Here is a 13,932-nt window from a genome sequence, read left to right on the forward strand (position 1 = left end):
CCATTTTTCTCTTAAACTACTAAATATAAGCACTGTGCCAGAATAAGACTTCACTTTTAAAAGCGATCGCCACATTGAGTTGAAATGCATCACTTACAATTATGTTATCCTTTGCTACTCATTATTTCTTCTGTAGTCTTTGTTGTGGAGGCTCTCAAAATAAACAGATAATAAAATAAAATTTATTTTTAATACAATCAATTGGCACTCCAGCAAACATACAAATGGCAGATCCAAATATCCATGAGAGGAGAAAAAAGAACTATTAGTACACAGACTCCTAGGATTTAATGACAATCAGATTGCTCGGCCACTCACCTAAAAAGTGAAAGCTCTCAACCTTAAGGAATTTCTTTGGGCAGCATTCTGACCCATAGCAGAAACGTCAAGGAGTTTCCTTGAGTGGCATCCCGACCCAAGGGGAGAGTCTTCAAACGCCGAGTGCTGCTTCAGGAAGGACGAGCTCAAAATGGCTCCCCCCAGGGAACTCTATTTATACCAGAGCCAAATTTGACCTGTGGTCAATATCAGCCCTTGTTGGCTGAGGGCCCAAATTACCATAAAGCCCTGAGAACAAAGAAAAAAAGAAATCGGTGGCCACTACATTTCAGCAGCCAGGAAGCCCCATTTTCATTGGGTGGGTGCATCTGCCACAGCCTTCCTGGGATGCAGCTACTGTCATGGCAATAGCTTCTTCACAGAAGTTCCTGTTCTTAGGGTGTCTGTGTGGCCTGCTGGATTGGTTTGTGGAAGGAAGAGGTGGTGCTGATCTGGCTTAGTAGCCAGGGGCACTTCAGGCATATTAAACATTCAGGGTGTTACACAGATGGATGCACTACATAAATGTTAGTGTAAGATGAATGTTTACTAAGTATTTCTGGAATGTGATGGATAAAGTATATTTATGCCCTAAACAGAACAGGCCATTAATGACCATGTGCTTGGTGTCTCCTTTCAGGTACGGTAGTAGTCCAGCAGCTAATGTCAGTGATGATTAGCAAACATGAAGAGCTGTTTCCCAAGGATGCAGATCCTCAGATGGGACCGGAGGTGTGGAATAACAACAATGAAATGCCAAAGAAAGCGATTGCAGGGCACCTACAGAACAAAGAGAACAACAACACCAAGGAGACAGCAGTGAGGCGCTGCTCTTGGGACAAATCTGAGTCTCCCCAAAGGGGTAGCATGGACAATGAGTCTCCAACTGCTCTGCCAGGCAGCAAGACAAATAGCCCCAGGAACAGCATCCAGAAACTAGATGTCACCAGAAGCCCACCACTCACAGTGAAAAAAAATCCTGCTTTTAATAAAGGCAGTGGCATCGTCACCAACGGGTCCTTCAGCAGCTCTATGGAAAGCCCTGAGAAGAGCCAGACCTTACCAAACTGTACCCTGCAAACCAGGAGAACATCATCCCTGAAAGGGACGGTGACTAAGATGGGCACACACAGTGTGCAGAATGGAGGTGTGCGGATGGGTGTTTCTAGCACAGACACAGGGCACAGCAACACCCTCAACAGCCGGATGCCGAGCTGGGTGCCCAATGGCTATGTCACACTGAGGGACAACAAGCAGAAGGAATCGGTGAGTGAGTCAGGCCAGCACAACAGGCTTTCCACCTACGACAATGTCCACCAACAGTTCTCCATGGTGAACTCTGATGACAAACAGAGTGTGGACAGTGCCACCTGGTCAACGTCCTCTTGTGAAATATCCCTCCCTGAGCACTCCAACTCCTGTCGTTCATCCACCACCACCTGCCCTGAGCAGGACTTTTATGTGGGTAACTTTGAAGACTCTGTGCTGGATGGGCCACCACATGAAGACCTCTCTAACCTGGGTGATTATGAGAACAAAAGCGACAGAAGGAGTGTGGGGGGCCACAGCAGCCGAGCCACCAGCAGCAGCGATAACAGTGAAACGTTTGTAGCCAGCAGTACTAATAATCACAGTGCTTTGCACAGCTTGGTGTCCAGCTTGAAGCAAGAGATGGCCAAACAAAAACTAGAGTATGAGACAAGGATAAAAAGGTAAGACTGTTTGGCTCTGCCATCTGACTGCCTTTTGCAATGTAAATCCAAGTTTTCCCTCCTCATGACTTGCTACCAATCTGCATAAGCTGCAGTCACTGGGTGCTTGCCACTTGAGTTTCCCATCTTTCAGTGGTGACATACTCTGACATTGCTTTTGTGATATCGTGATCCAAAGGGTTTGTTTCAGAGCAATTGCTTGCCATGATTGTGTCACGCTATCCTATTGGTATCAGAAATAAAGCCAGAACCTTGTGCATTTCTGTAGAATCTAATTAATAAAATCAATAGGTTCTCACAATGTTTTCATTAGTTGATGCCTGTTCTTCAGAGACTGAGAAAGGCAACTGGGCATCATCTCTCACAGAATCATCTCGGTTGGAAAAGCCCTTGAAGATCCTCCAGCCCAACCATGAACCTCACCCTGACTCTTCTCAACTCCACCAGATCCCTCAGCGCTGGGTCACCCCGAGTCTTCAACCCCTCCAGGGATGGGGACTCCCCCCCTGCCCTGGGCAGCCCATTCCAACGCCCAACAGCCCCTTCTTTACAGAAATACTTCCTCAGAGCCAGTCTGACCCTGCCCTGGCACAGCTTGAGGCCATTCCCTCTTGTCCTGGTGCTGGTTCCTTGGCTCAAGAGACTCATCCCCCCTCTCTGCACCCTCCTTTCAGGGAGCTGTAGAGGGCGATGAGGTCTCCCCTCAGCCTCCTCTTCTCCAGACTAAACCCCCCCAGTTCCCTCAGCCGCTCCCCGTACGACCTGTGCTCCAGACCCTGCACCAGCTCCGTTGCACTTCTCTGGACATGCTCAAGTCATTCAATGTCCTTTTTGTAGTGAGGGGCCCAAAACTGAACACAGGAATCGAGGTGTGGCCTCGATCACTGTCAGTGAAAGCAGTGCTGTGGCTTATTCCACCTGTAATTTTTGGGACTGGGAGACTGCTGGAACTCCTTTCCAGAGTCTTCATTCCTCTTGAGACCGCATCTGGGAGTTACCTCTGCTCACAGTCCTATCTCCAGCCTGCTGCTTTGCCTGAGCCTTTCCTTCACAGCTCAGACCTGTTAGAGAAGGCAAGAGAGAGCTGTGTCTTTGTCTGCAGATAGTGCAGACACTTCTCGCACACAGTGAGGTTGCTAGTGTGGATGGCCAGTGAATATCCTCAGTCTGGGCTTAGCATTAACTAGTGCACACAGCAGTGCAGAGCTGAATGCACTCTTACTGTAATAAAGGTTCTTCAGTAAAGCTGTTCAGGACGTGTGTTCTGTTCTCACCTCTGCTGGGCAGTAGCCCTTCGCATTGGTACCTCTGGCACTGCAAGTCATAGCTGGATCACAACATGGGAGAGCTGCTGGCAACAGCAGCTGCCGGTGGAAGTGCAGCGTACAGAATATTGTACTCTTTCGCCCACATCACTGTTTTCAGTGTAGTATGCAGTGTTATAGAACACTTCTTATAGTGTTTAATACACATGAGGACTGTGTACCGCTGGGATTTCTAATACTTTCCATTGGAAAGCTAAATCTTAAATAGTGTCAGCTTTTTAGACAAAAACCATGATGATAGTAGTTTTTTTATTTGTCTATCCATAGATAGAGCAGATAGATCAGCTGAAGAAAGGATATTAGCAGTGAAACAAAGGTATTCAGAGCATTATTCTGACCTCATAAGTGACAGTAGTGCAACTACAGCAGGAGCTGAGTGTCAGCACTTCCAGAAATAAAAGGAATACTTAACTTGTTCCTGAAGAATTAGATGGTGCTATTTGCTACTGTGCACCTTGTCAGTGGCTGTTATTAGGCGTTTTCTAAATGAGGTACCAAAGAGATTGCTATATGAGTATGGTTCATTGATGCAGCTGTGGGTTTTGAGATATACCTCTCAAAAATTCAGTCTAAGCATTGTAAATAAAAAGACGTGTATGAATTTGGTGGTAGTGTGCATTTTTACTCGAGTGAGTGAGGAGCGCTACTCAGGAGCTGTCTGCTTGTGTTTTATTTTTTGCAGCTTGGAGCAGAGAAATCTCACCCTGGAGACGGAAATGATGGCTCTGCATGAAGAGCTGGATCAAGAGCGGAAGAAGTTCACAATGGTAGAAATCAAAATGCGTAATGCAGAAAGGGCCAAGGAAGATGCAGAGAAGAGGAATGATATGTTGCAGAAGGAAATGGAGCAGTTTTTTTCCACTTTTGGAGAACTGACAGTGGAGTCTCGCAGACCAGAAAGAGACAACACCATCTGGATTCAGTGAGCATTGGAAGCATAGACGGTGGGACTTTGGGGAAGGGCTTGGGGTATTACACTATATCAGGTGGCTGGTCACCTGGCTGAGGCTAGTACTCAACATAATGTTATAAACCCTTGAAGGAGGAAATCATACAGACATTACCACTCATATCTACAGTGTGTACTTATCAAGTTATACTCTTTGAATGCTTCATGAGACTACTGTCAAGTGTTACAACTGGATACATGTATATAAATTTTTTAAAAATCACCTTAGAGAGCAAGAGATGTATCTGGAGAAATATTTTAATGCAAGTCTTGTATTTAAACTGGTAAATTGAAATGTTGTTGCAATCAAGCTTTATATCAAGGCTTTTCTCCCTTGCACTTAATGTAATAAGCTATTTTTGGCATCGTGTTAACCATCAGCTTATTTTGTATATCAAATGTTTTTTGGTTTTGTTTCATTACCCCTCTTGCTGGGGAGTGAAGATAAACGGATATGTTAAGGTATATGTGCCAGTGGTTAAACCTGATTTGCGTCACTTCTGAAAAGGCAGCAGGATGAGAAACAGTAGCATGCTATGGGCAAAATAAGGCAGTACTAATGTAACGGAATTGATGGCCAGGGTAGAAGGTACCAGGGCACCCATTTCATAAAAACCAGATGAGGATATCAAGTCAGCAAAACCAGGGACAATGGCAAAAGGGTAAACAGCTGCTTGTTTGGGAGAGAATATGGGTGGCAGAGTAAGAAGTTGGGAGAGGGGAAAGAGGAACTTAAGGAGAAGTCAATCACATGACCATAGCTTTTTTGGGGTATTCTAAAGAAGCCCTGTGGCTGATCACTGCAGCTCAGAGCAGTAATAGAAACCAGTTTTTCAGACCATATATGCATCTGATTTACCTCTGTACTCTGCGTGAAAGTGAGTCCTTTTTGTAATGCTGGTGAAGGAAGGGACACACAGAGGGGATGAAGTGAACATCCTGATAGCCTTGTCAGGGTGATGGGTGCTGAAAAAAATAACAAAAAAAATATGTCCAGAGTAGAAATTACCACAGCAACTGTGTAACAAACAGCAAATAAGGAAGAAAACACTAACATATTCACCACCATATTTACAGTGTATATTAGCAAGTTATCATACTGTCTGAAAGCTGCATGAGATTACTGTCAAGTGTTACAACTGTGAAAGTTCCCAGGCTCACAGCATCACCAAGGGAACACCTAGAGGGAGCAGCCTGGAGCCTAACAGCATGCAGTGTGCCAGTGAAAAAGAAAACAGCAAACCCATGCTGTAAATTAATATAGTAAGTATAACTGGTATTTTCTACACCATATTAAGGATTTTTTGGTTTTAACTTTGCAATTAGGACTGCAAGCTGTATTATTAGATAGGGTTGTTGAGACCTCTTGGCTTCCCTCTAGTGTCTCTTAAATATATTGCAATTATTTTTTTAATTCCAGTTGAGAAAGAATGAAGGTAGCCTCAAAGAACATTCTTGGTTATAGCATGTATATTAGGCAAGTATTAATTAGATGTGTGAATTATACTGGGAAGCAAACATGAGGTCTGCATTTCAGAGAAATACTAACTTAAAATGGAGCATTACACATGGTGCTTGTGGATGCATTATTTGTGAAGTTCAGAGTCCCCAGTCAGGGCACCTATTTTATTAATCACTGTGAACACGTCTAGTGCACATCTAGTCTGTGTGTAAATCGGAAAAAGTCAGACAGGAAGAGATCAAGGTAATAGGAAGGAGCATGTTTTATATCAGGTAGCAACAATCACAAAGATGTCCCCACAGTGGTGAGAGAATTCTGATTTTTAAATTGAATGAGAGACCTTGATATCTGCTGCAGCAGACCTCAAAGTCAACTACAATTTAAGCAGTATCTGAAATCTGTTGGTATGACAGTAAAGTCTCTGAGAGAAGTATTTTCTTAACTGGAATTCATATTTTTACACTATATGTATACAGTAGTCCCTGCAACAGTACCCTGTGGTGGAGAAAGTCTGATTTTTATTTCCTCTAGCAGTCCCTATGTCATTCAGGCACTGTTGCTCTCTTAAAATTTAAAGGAATACACAATTCCTAAAGACTTGTTCAAGGACATGTGTAAATGAGGACCTAAAGTTTAGTCAACACAAGGTGTGGCAGAAGGTGGACGGTGAGACAGTGGGGAAAGGTGCTGCTCCAAAGTTATCAGCTGATGCGATAGCAAAAATGACTTGATAAAATTTTATTTCCAATACTCGTTTAAAATCGATGAGGAATAGGAATTTCATTTCATGTCCATACCTGCCTCCAGTGCCCTAGGCCATACAATATGTGTGGAAGGAGGGAAGGTATTTATAGTCCATGTACTTAGCGTTCTGTGTTCAATTCCTTTATGCTCCATCTTCACAGGAACTGAATGGAAGCTTCTGGTGATCTGTATGCTTTCTTTATTTGTTTGAACAGGCTTCTTTGTACATATCTGTTTCTGAACTCAGATTCTTTCTGAGGGTTAATTCTTGGTCTACCCCCAAGTCAAGCCCCAAACTACAAGAATGCAGTTCAGAGTGTTTTTTTGCTTATCTTCATGTCTTTGTATTCACCATGACTGAGGTGGTTTATAAGACAAACAGTTTCAGTGAAAAATCTTTGGTTTTGGCTATGTAGATCCTTCTCATTTTTATATTGTTCTCTTTGAGGATTGCCATTAAACACTTTTGACTGAGACTGAATGGTGCTACTGCAGTGAGTTCTTTAGTGTGTGATCCCTGGGGAAAAAAAAAAAAAATTCTTTTTGCAGTTTTGCAGGGACTCTGGGAAGGTAGTTCTCGATGTGAATTTTATGTAGGTCTTAGACTGGAGTAGACCTGGCTCCTCCTGACTGATGCCAGGCTAAGAAATCAGAATTTCTGTTTTGTTTACGTATCAGAAGGATCTTGACCTGCCTTGATATTAGGACTTAGCCTTGGAAGCAAATATAAACCATCCACACAATTATAGTTGTTAAAACTAGCTAGCATTTTTTAGTCTCCTGGACACAGAAGCAAAATTCCTTAGTCAGAATATCTTCTAGGAAAGTCTTTGTTATTCTGGGAGCAGTGCAGCAGCTGAGGTTTCTGTCTTTTTGGCTCTGATTTCTTGATGGGTTTAAAACCATTCTTGGTGCTGCTGTCACCTTCCAGCTCTCTATTCCTGTACCCTACTTGTTAGTGCTCTTGTCACTCAGCTCATCCTGTAGTAGTCTGTTTCCTGGAGCTGAACCTGTACAAAACCATTCTTTGGGTTAGCTTTCCAGTGGCTGAGGTCTTGGTGCTGGCTCAGGAAAATATCAGTCACGTTCATTGTAGCTGTGCTATTTGGAGTCATCTTAAACAGTCATAGAATCACACTGTTTAAGTATCTTTGAATACTTATTTGGAAGCTTGTGTTAGGCGGGATTTGTCTGTTTGTGTGAAGCTTGTCTTTGTCTGGTTTTGAAGCTTGTCTTCACATTTGAAAAAGTATTCCAGTCAGTTCCTCAAAGAATGTTCACATTCCAGTTATATGGCTGATATCTCAAATTCTGTGCTTTGCAGTCCAGGACAAGACTTCACCTCATTGTCTCTGCAGAAATCATCTAGACAGACGGGGAAACTTGAGCAGGCACAGCAAGCTTAGAAAAATACTACCAACAACATACGTCCAGTCCCACCATGATCCATCCAAGGTGTCCCACTCCTCTTATGAGACTTCACTGGCATTTAGGCTGTGGTGATGAAGTTTATTTACATCCTTAATGGTCATCTTCATGATCCTATTATTGTCTTACTCCTTTAAATTAAAAGCACAAAATTCTCCATGTTTCTTACATTCAGAATCAAATAACAAAATGCTATTTTTCCAACATTTGTAACTTCTCAGCTATATGATACCATTTCTACGTGGTCCACAACCAGGTTGTTGCTTTGTTCCATTCTGCATGTCCAGCCTATGTGTGACATCAGGTTGACATAGCACTTAAGGGTATGGTGTAGTTGAGAATGACCAATGTTAGGTTAATGGTTCAACTGGATGATCTTCAAGGTCTTTTCCAACCTAGATGATTCTGTGATTCTGTGAATTGACCTGGTTGGCAGAAGCAATGTTGCAGGGACATGCTGATGAATCTAATTGGCCAAAGGATAAAACCATGCTCCCTCTCCTGCAGTGGAGTGGAAAGGGGCATTCATGAGATGAAGGTCAAAGCAGGCTCTGAAAGGCTCTGAAAAAAACTATAAAGATTTCATGCAGTGTACTTCTTGATCATTGGATGTCTCATGAAGGTAGTTTTTTCAGGAATCTTGCTGTTAAGGTATTGAACTGAAGCTTTAGCCAAGACAACTGGTTTTGTCACCGGTCTGTGTAATGGAATGGGTCATGTTCTAAGGCCAAGTTGGCAGTGTTACATGCTATGAAACGACACTAAGAAAATTCCAAGCCTCAATTAAATAGCATAAATTTGCTTTCAGCTCTTTCTCACAGGTGTTTCTGTGAATCTCAAAATCTGTTGTGGGAGTTCACTGGCCAGCTCCAAGCTGAGAACAGCAGTTAACAGCTCAGCCCTTCTAGTGCACAAGAGACAATGCTTTTACAATTCATCAGTACACATGGCAGAAAAAATCCTCTCAGAGCTAATAACCAATCACAGGGTATGGTTCCATTTCATTCAGAAGTGGAAGTTCGGGACCCCACACACACTTAGAAGCAGGCTGTCAGAATTCAGGTTCAGCAGTAACTGTTAATCCCATCTCTGGCTGCGTCATTGTCTGACACTGTGGTGGGTGATGGTGCCCTACATGCCTTTGCACAGTAGACTGGAATAGTGGCAGACACTCCCCATACTCTTCAGTCGTAGATTCTGATGTTGTTCTCTGAAAAGCTTCTGTTTTCCTTTCTGTTTGTGAGAATCCTGCTATGCATTTGGAGTGTGCTCTGGTGCAGCAGAATAATTTAACTTACTACAACTTCTTTGCTACATTTTTCTTTCTGCATCTTAAAGAGCAACTTTCCCAAATATAAAAACTAATAAGTAAAATGTTATATTAAATTATAACAGAGATAACCAGCAAATGATAACCAGCAAAACTGGTATGTTAGGTTTTCATAGTAATGAGGAGGGAAGAAGCTTGCTAAGATTACCACTTTAAGATCTGTAAGCAGTACTTGATCCAGTAGGTAAAGTGATGGTCCAGAAATTTTTGAGAAAGATCCAGTTTGCTGAAAAAAATATTTAACAAATATTTATTGTATAGCATCCACAGAGGGATGGAACAGAGACAGGATAAGGAGACGCTGAATAAACAGGTGCACTGATTTACATGTTTTGATAACCAGTCAAAACAGTGAGTTGCCTCCAGTTGCTGGATACTTGAACCCTTCCTGCCTGACTGAAACACCTAATTAATTTTCTTTCTTTTTCTAAATTCCCTCTGGAGTCTGTTCTTTGAAGAGGAGAGTGTTTGCAGACTCTGTCAAATCTGCAAGGAAGCAGGAGAAGGGGAGATGGGAGAAGAGAAATTAACACATATTTGGGATGTGGGCATGCAAAAATAGAGGAAACAGATGGGAAAGATGAGGAAAACAAGGAAGTGAATATACCTGAAATTGCCATGTGTAGGTGGTAGTAATTTGCCCTCAGTTAAGAGCATTCTTTCTGAAAGCTTGTCTCTACAAAAAGGTTACTGCAGTTAATGTTGCACTATTCTTTTCAGAGCTTTTTTGGCTCTGAATTACTTTCTGGGCAGACACCAGTAGCTAGGTCAACTGTTTCACAGGCTGCCTTCCTTGCTTTTATCAGTCCCATGTGCTAACAGTGAGAATTTCATGTGGAGAAATACCTGGCAAGGCCATTGCTGTGAAAGCTGAACATGAGGCCAGGAGCCCCAGGAAGTCAGATGGTTCTCAGTGGATGGAACTAATGGCCCCCGGACTGTTGTTCTGCACCTCCAGAGCAGTGCTTCTCAGGAAATAAAATTATATATGGCAGATGCCCTGCTGGTAAAAATTGCCATAGCTCTACAGAGATTTAGGAAGTGGTGAGAGAAGCTGAGGAGCTTTCCCTGCTAGACTTTTAGGAGTGTCATAGTGTGTGTGTTTACAATTAGCATTGGTGGTTTAGTTTTGCTGGAGAAATGCTTGTCAGCAATAAAACAAGTTTCTTTAGTATGCCAGTAATAATGGAGAGTGCAAAAAATTTCTGAGGCTGGAAAAATGAGCATGATGCAAATATATTCCTCCCTTTTTCCCCGAAGGGATCCAGGGTAATGAGCTTTATATACAATGCAATTCCATTTCTGAATCTCCTGAATTCAAGAATGGAAAATCCTCTCTACCTCTGTGTGTATTACTCTCTTCATGTGAAAGGTTTAAAACGATTCATGTTCAGCAGGACTTTCTTGTGATGTTTAAAATACTATTATGAGCGTTTTAAAGTACTATTATGAACATGGCTGTAATTTTTTAACTGTACAGTATTTAGGAGGTGACTTGGCTTGAGACCAGAACAGGTAGTCTTGAGCAACAGTATTTTCTGTTCAGGTCACAAAGGTGGGCTCTTTATTTTCCAACCTTAACAGTTAACCTTAAAAATTAGACAGAAGAATGTTTCTTGGTTCAAAGGGGTTGTTTAGGTTTTAATTGCTGAAATGTAGCCTACAATTCAGTCAAAATGACAGTGTTTGTTACATGTAGCACTAGTTGTAAATCAGTTTGCCATACGTTGTAACAGAAAGTACTCTTCAAGTCTGCATCACTGCTAAGCTGTGCCAGTAACGAGTATTTTTAATTGCACATTCTTTATATCAAGCTGAACTACAGCACCCAGATTTTGGCAGAGCAGGATGACTAATGTAGCACTAGCTCTTCCTGTACCCACTTTTAACCTAGACTGAGCACTCTGGTGAGGTTTTGCTTAATTCACTCTTGCAGACGTGCACTTTGTGTAATAGTGAGATCTTATTTGTGTGAAAAAAGTTACAAATTCACACCTACCTAATTCCATAATATCTCTCATGTGTAGACATGCCCTAATACTATTATAATAATACATGTGGATAATTGATATTTGTATAATTCAGTATTAACAGTGAGTGTATCACAATTGACTTAATTGATACTCTTCTGTCTGACTACAGGGACCAACATCAAAGGAGGGTGTGATGGAAAGTGAGCAGAATATGAACCACGACAGAAATGAAGCATCTCTGGAGACAATTCCAAAGGCCATTAAGAGAACAGTTCATAAACTATTAATATATTTCTGTGCTGCCAGCCAGGCATGTTTTTCCCAAGGCCAGAACCTAAGATCAAAAGCACACTAAGCTGTTAAAAACCTTGCCTAACAAGGAAAGAGGTGAAGAGCTGCTAGTATCAACTCAGGAGGACATGCCAAGTAAAGCGGGGTAGCTTTCAGTGCTAGCAGGGGCTGGGTAAATTTGCAGGACTTCGCAGGATGGGCACACTTATCAGCTTAGGTTCTTAGTCCATTCAGTGTTCATGTAGTGCTGCAGTCCAGACAGTATGCCATGTGGTAAAGCAGGCTTTACTGACTGGGGCACGCAGCAGTGCTCAAGTATTGCTATGGTAATTCTGGAGGTGGCTCAGTCCCTGCAGAACCAGCCCCAGGCATTGCCAAGCTCCTCAGCATTTCAAGCTACAATGTCTTTCATTCACAGTGTAGACATTCTCCGAACTGTTCAGCTACAGCCAGAGTGCTACTTCTCCTCTGTGTCTCTCCTCACACTACAGCTGTGTAAGAAGTTACACAGCTTACACACACTTACAGCTTACTGTAAGAAGTAAGGCAGCTGGGCTTGAGTGTCCTTTGAAAGAGGCAATGGGTGGAGAAGGGAGCAATCCACCTGCTCACTTTAGGTTTATGTAGCTCTATCAGTAGCTTGCCACAGGCATGAAGAGATGAGTCCCTGGCAGTTCCCAGCTGTAGAAGAGCTAGCTATGTTAATGCAGTTGGAAAGGACTGCCAACTCCCAACCTTGGGATCCATGCTAACAGCTTCAGGTTTCATTCAGACGAAAATGAAGATAATGGCTCGGGAGAATGCCTTCCTTGTGACTGTGGCTGGCAGGTGAGAACAGGTTCACGGTAGCTTGACAGCCCCATTTAGTTCTATCCTGGGAAACCCTTAGTGATAGCTGGTCCCTTGGGAAGTGTGCCCACAAGGGAGAGGGAGATCATGACTGATGTTCACTTCTGAGCTATAATGACACTAGGGCCTGTAATTGAAGTTGGAGGGGAAGCAATTGTGGAAGTCAGCTACGAGGTATATGTGTGTATAGACTGGCAGAGACATGGAAGAAACTCCAAACAAATTTAATATTGAGAACAGAGCTTTAGCTATTGAAGTTTGATTCTGAGTCTGAATTTCACATTGATGAAAGGAGCTGGGTTGGCAGATCTAAAGATGTGCCTTCTGTTTGTTCAGGCAATGACTACATGGCATGTAGTAGTCCTAAAACTATTGCCTGTGCAGTACAATGGTGCATTTCTATCTTTTCTGGAACCTCTGCAGAGAAAAGTGACCTGTGCTTGCCTATAGTGACTGCACTCTTTCTGTTCATTGTGCCCACACATCTGTAATTTAAGTCAATTGAGTGGATGTTCTCAGTCACACAGCCATTCCTGATTCCCCAGTCAAGAATGTGTGGTACCTGGGGGATCACTTTCTGATTTGTTTTTAGGTACTGCTGAACTTCAGCCCATGCTCTGCAGGTAAACAGTGAAAAGGATTGGTCAAGATTACGAAGTTACTTGTTCTGAGACCTAACACTTTTGAAATGTGGGGCTTAAATGTCTTAATATTGAAGTTGATGTCATTTTTGCTATTGATTCATGGAAAACAGACTCTACAACTCGAATAGAGTTATAAAGCAGGTAAGTTTACTCTGGTGCCGGGATGCAAGGGGATCTCTCCACAAAGCTTGCACACCCACTGTACATTTTAGCAAAAACTTATCAAGTGTGAATATCCATATTCATTGGATTATATAACACAAACATACATATGCATGAGTAGGGCTGGGTTAGTTAGAAAGCATGGTGTCAGCAGTTTATGTTATCTTTGCACCTGCGCATTGCCTCCTGGTGGTCGTCTTCGGGGGCCTTTGGGAGGAAGGCTCGTAGTCTTTCTCGCCTTGTTTTTTCCCAGGAGCATGCGCAGATTCTCTTGGCCAATTTCTTGAATAACAAGACTGTTTTTCAGACGGTTTACTCATTCTGTCTTCTCTAAGAGAACCAGTAGAACTTCTACCATCTGTAGATGGCTACCTTTACTCATTACCAAGACTCCCAACTAGCTAGAGCACACCTGTTACTCAAGGACAAAAGCATAATATTTTGCTGAACATTGTAGTTCTTGGTAGATTTTCACAGTGAACTGCTTTGTTTTGATGAACACAGTAGTCCTTGGTAAAATTCCACAGAACAGGCTGGGCAAGCAGGATTCTTAGCAATATTAAAAAATGATGATAAGTAATACTATAGCTTTCTATAAGTAAGTAAATAAGTTGCTAAGCAGTTTTCTATAAGTAAGTAAATAAATCTCAAAACAAGTCATCATTTCTCTGTACCACTATCACCGCAGGGAAAAGGATTAGGCTGGGTCAAAATAATTTACATGAAAATTATGACTCTGTTGCTA

At 42.4% G+C, this 13,932-nt stretch overlaps 1 protein-coding gene across 9 annotated transcripts in view; it reads left to right on the forward strand.

Annotated features, from left to right (window-relative positions):
- ARHGAP24 (Rho GTPase activating protein 24) overlaps nt 1-13,591 on the forward strand; it is a 226,819-nt gene extending 213,228 nt beyond the window's left edge. For 5 of the 9 annotated variants that reach the window (XM_074904927.1, XM_074904926.1, XM_074904931.1 and 2 more), the window contains 3 exons: nt 959-2,030; nt 4,038-4,277; nt 5,382-6,991. In XM_074904927.1, the coding sequence (XP_074761028.1) occupies nt 959-2,030; nt 4,038-4,277; nt 5,382-5,391 (1,322 nt within the window). In that variant the 3' untranslated portion in view covers nt 5,392-6,991. Of the gene's footprint in view, nt 1-958; nt 2,031-4,037; nt 6,992-11,410 lie in introns of those variants that run through there. The other 4 variants (XM_074904925.1, XM_074904930.1, XR_012633559.1 and 1 more) reach the window with 3 other exon arrangements.
- The last annotated feature ends 341 nt before the right edge of the window (nt 13,592-13,932 follow it).

Source organism: Athene noctua, chromosome 4 (genome assembly GCF_965140245.1).
Source record: "Athene noctua chromosome 4, bAthNoc1.hap1.1, whole genome shotgun sequence".
Classification (NCBI taxonomy): Eukaryota; Metazoa; Chordata; class Aves; order Strigiformes; family Strigidae; genus Athene; species Athene noctua.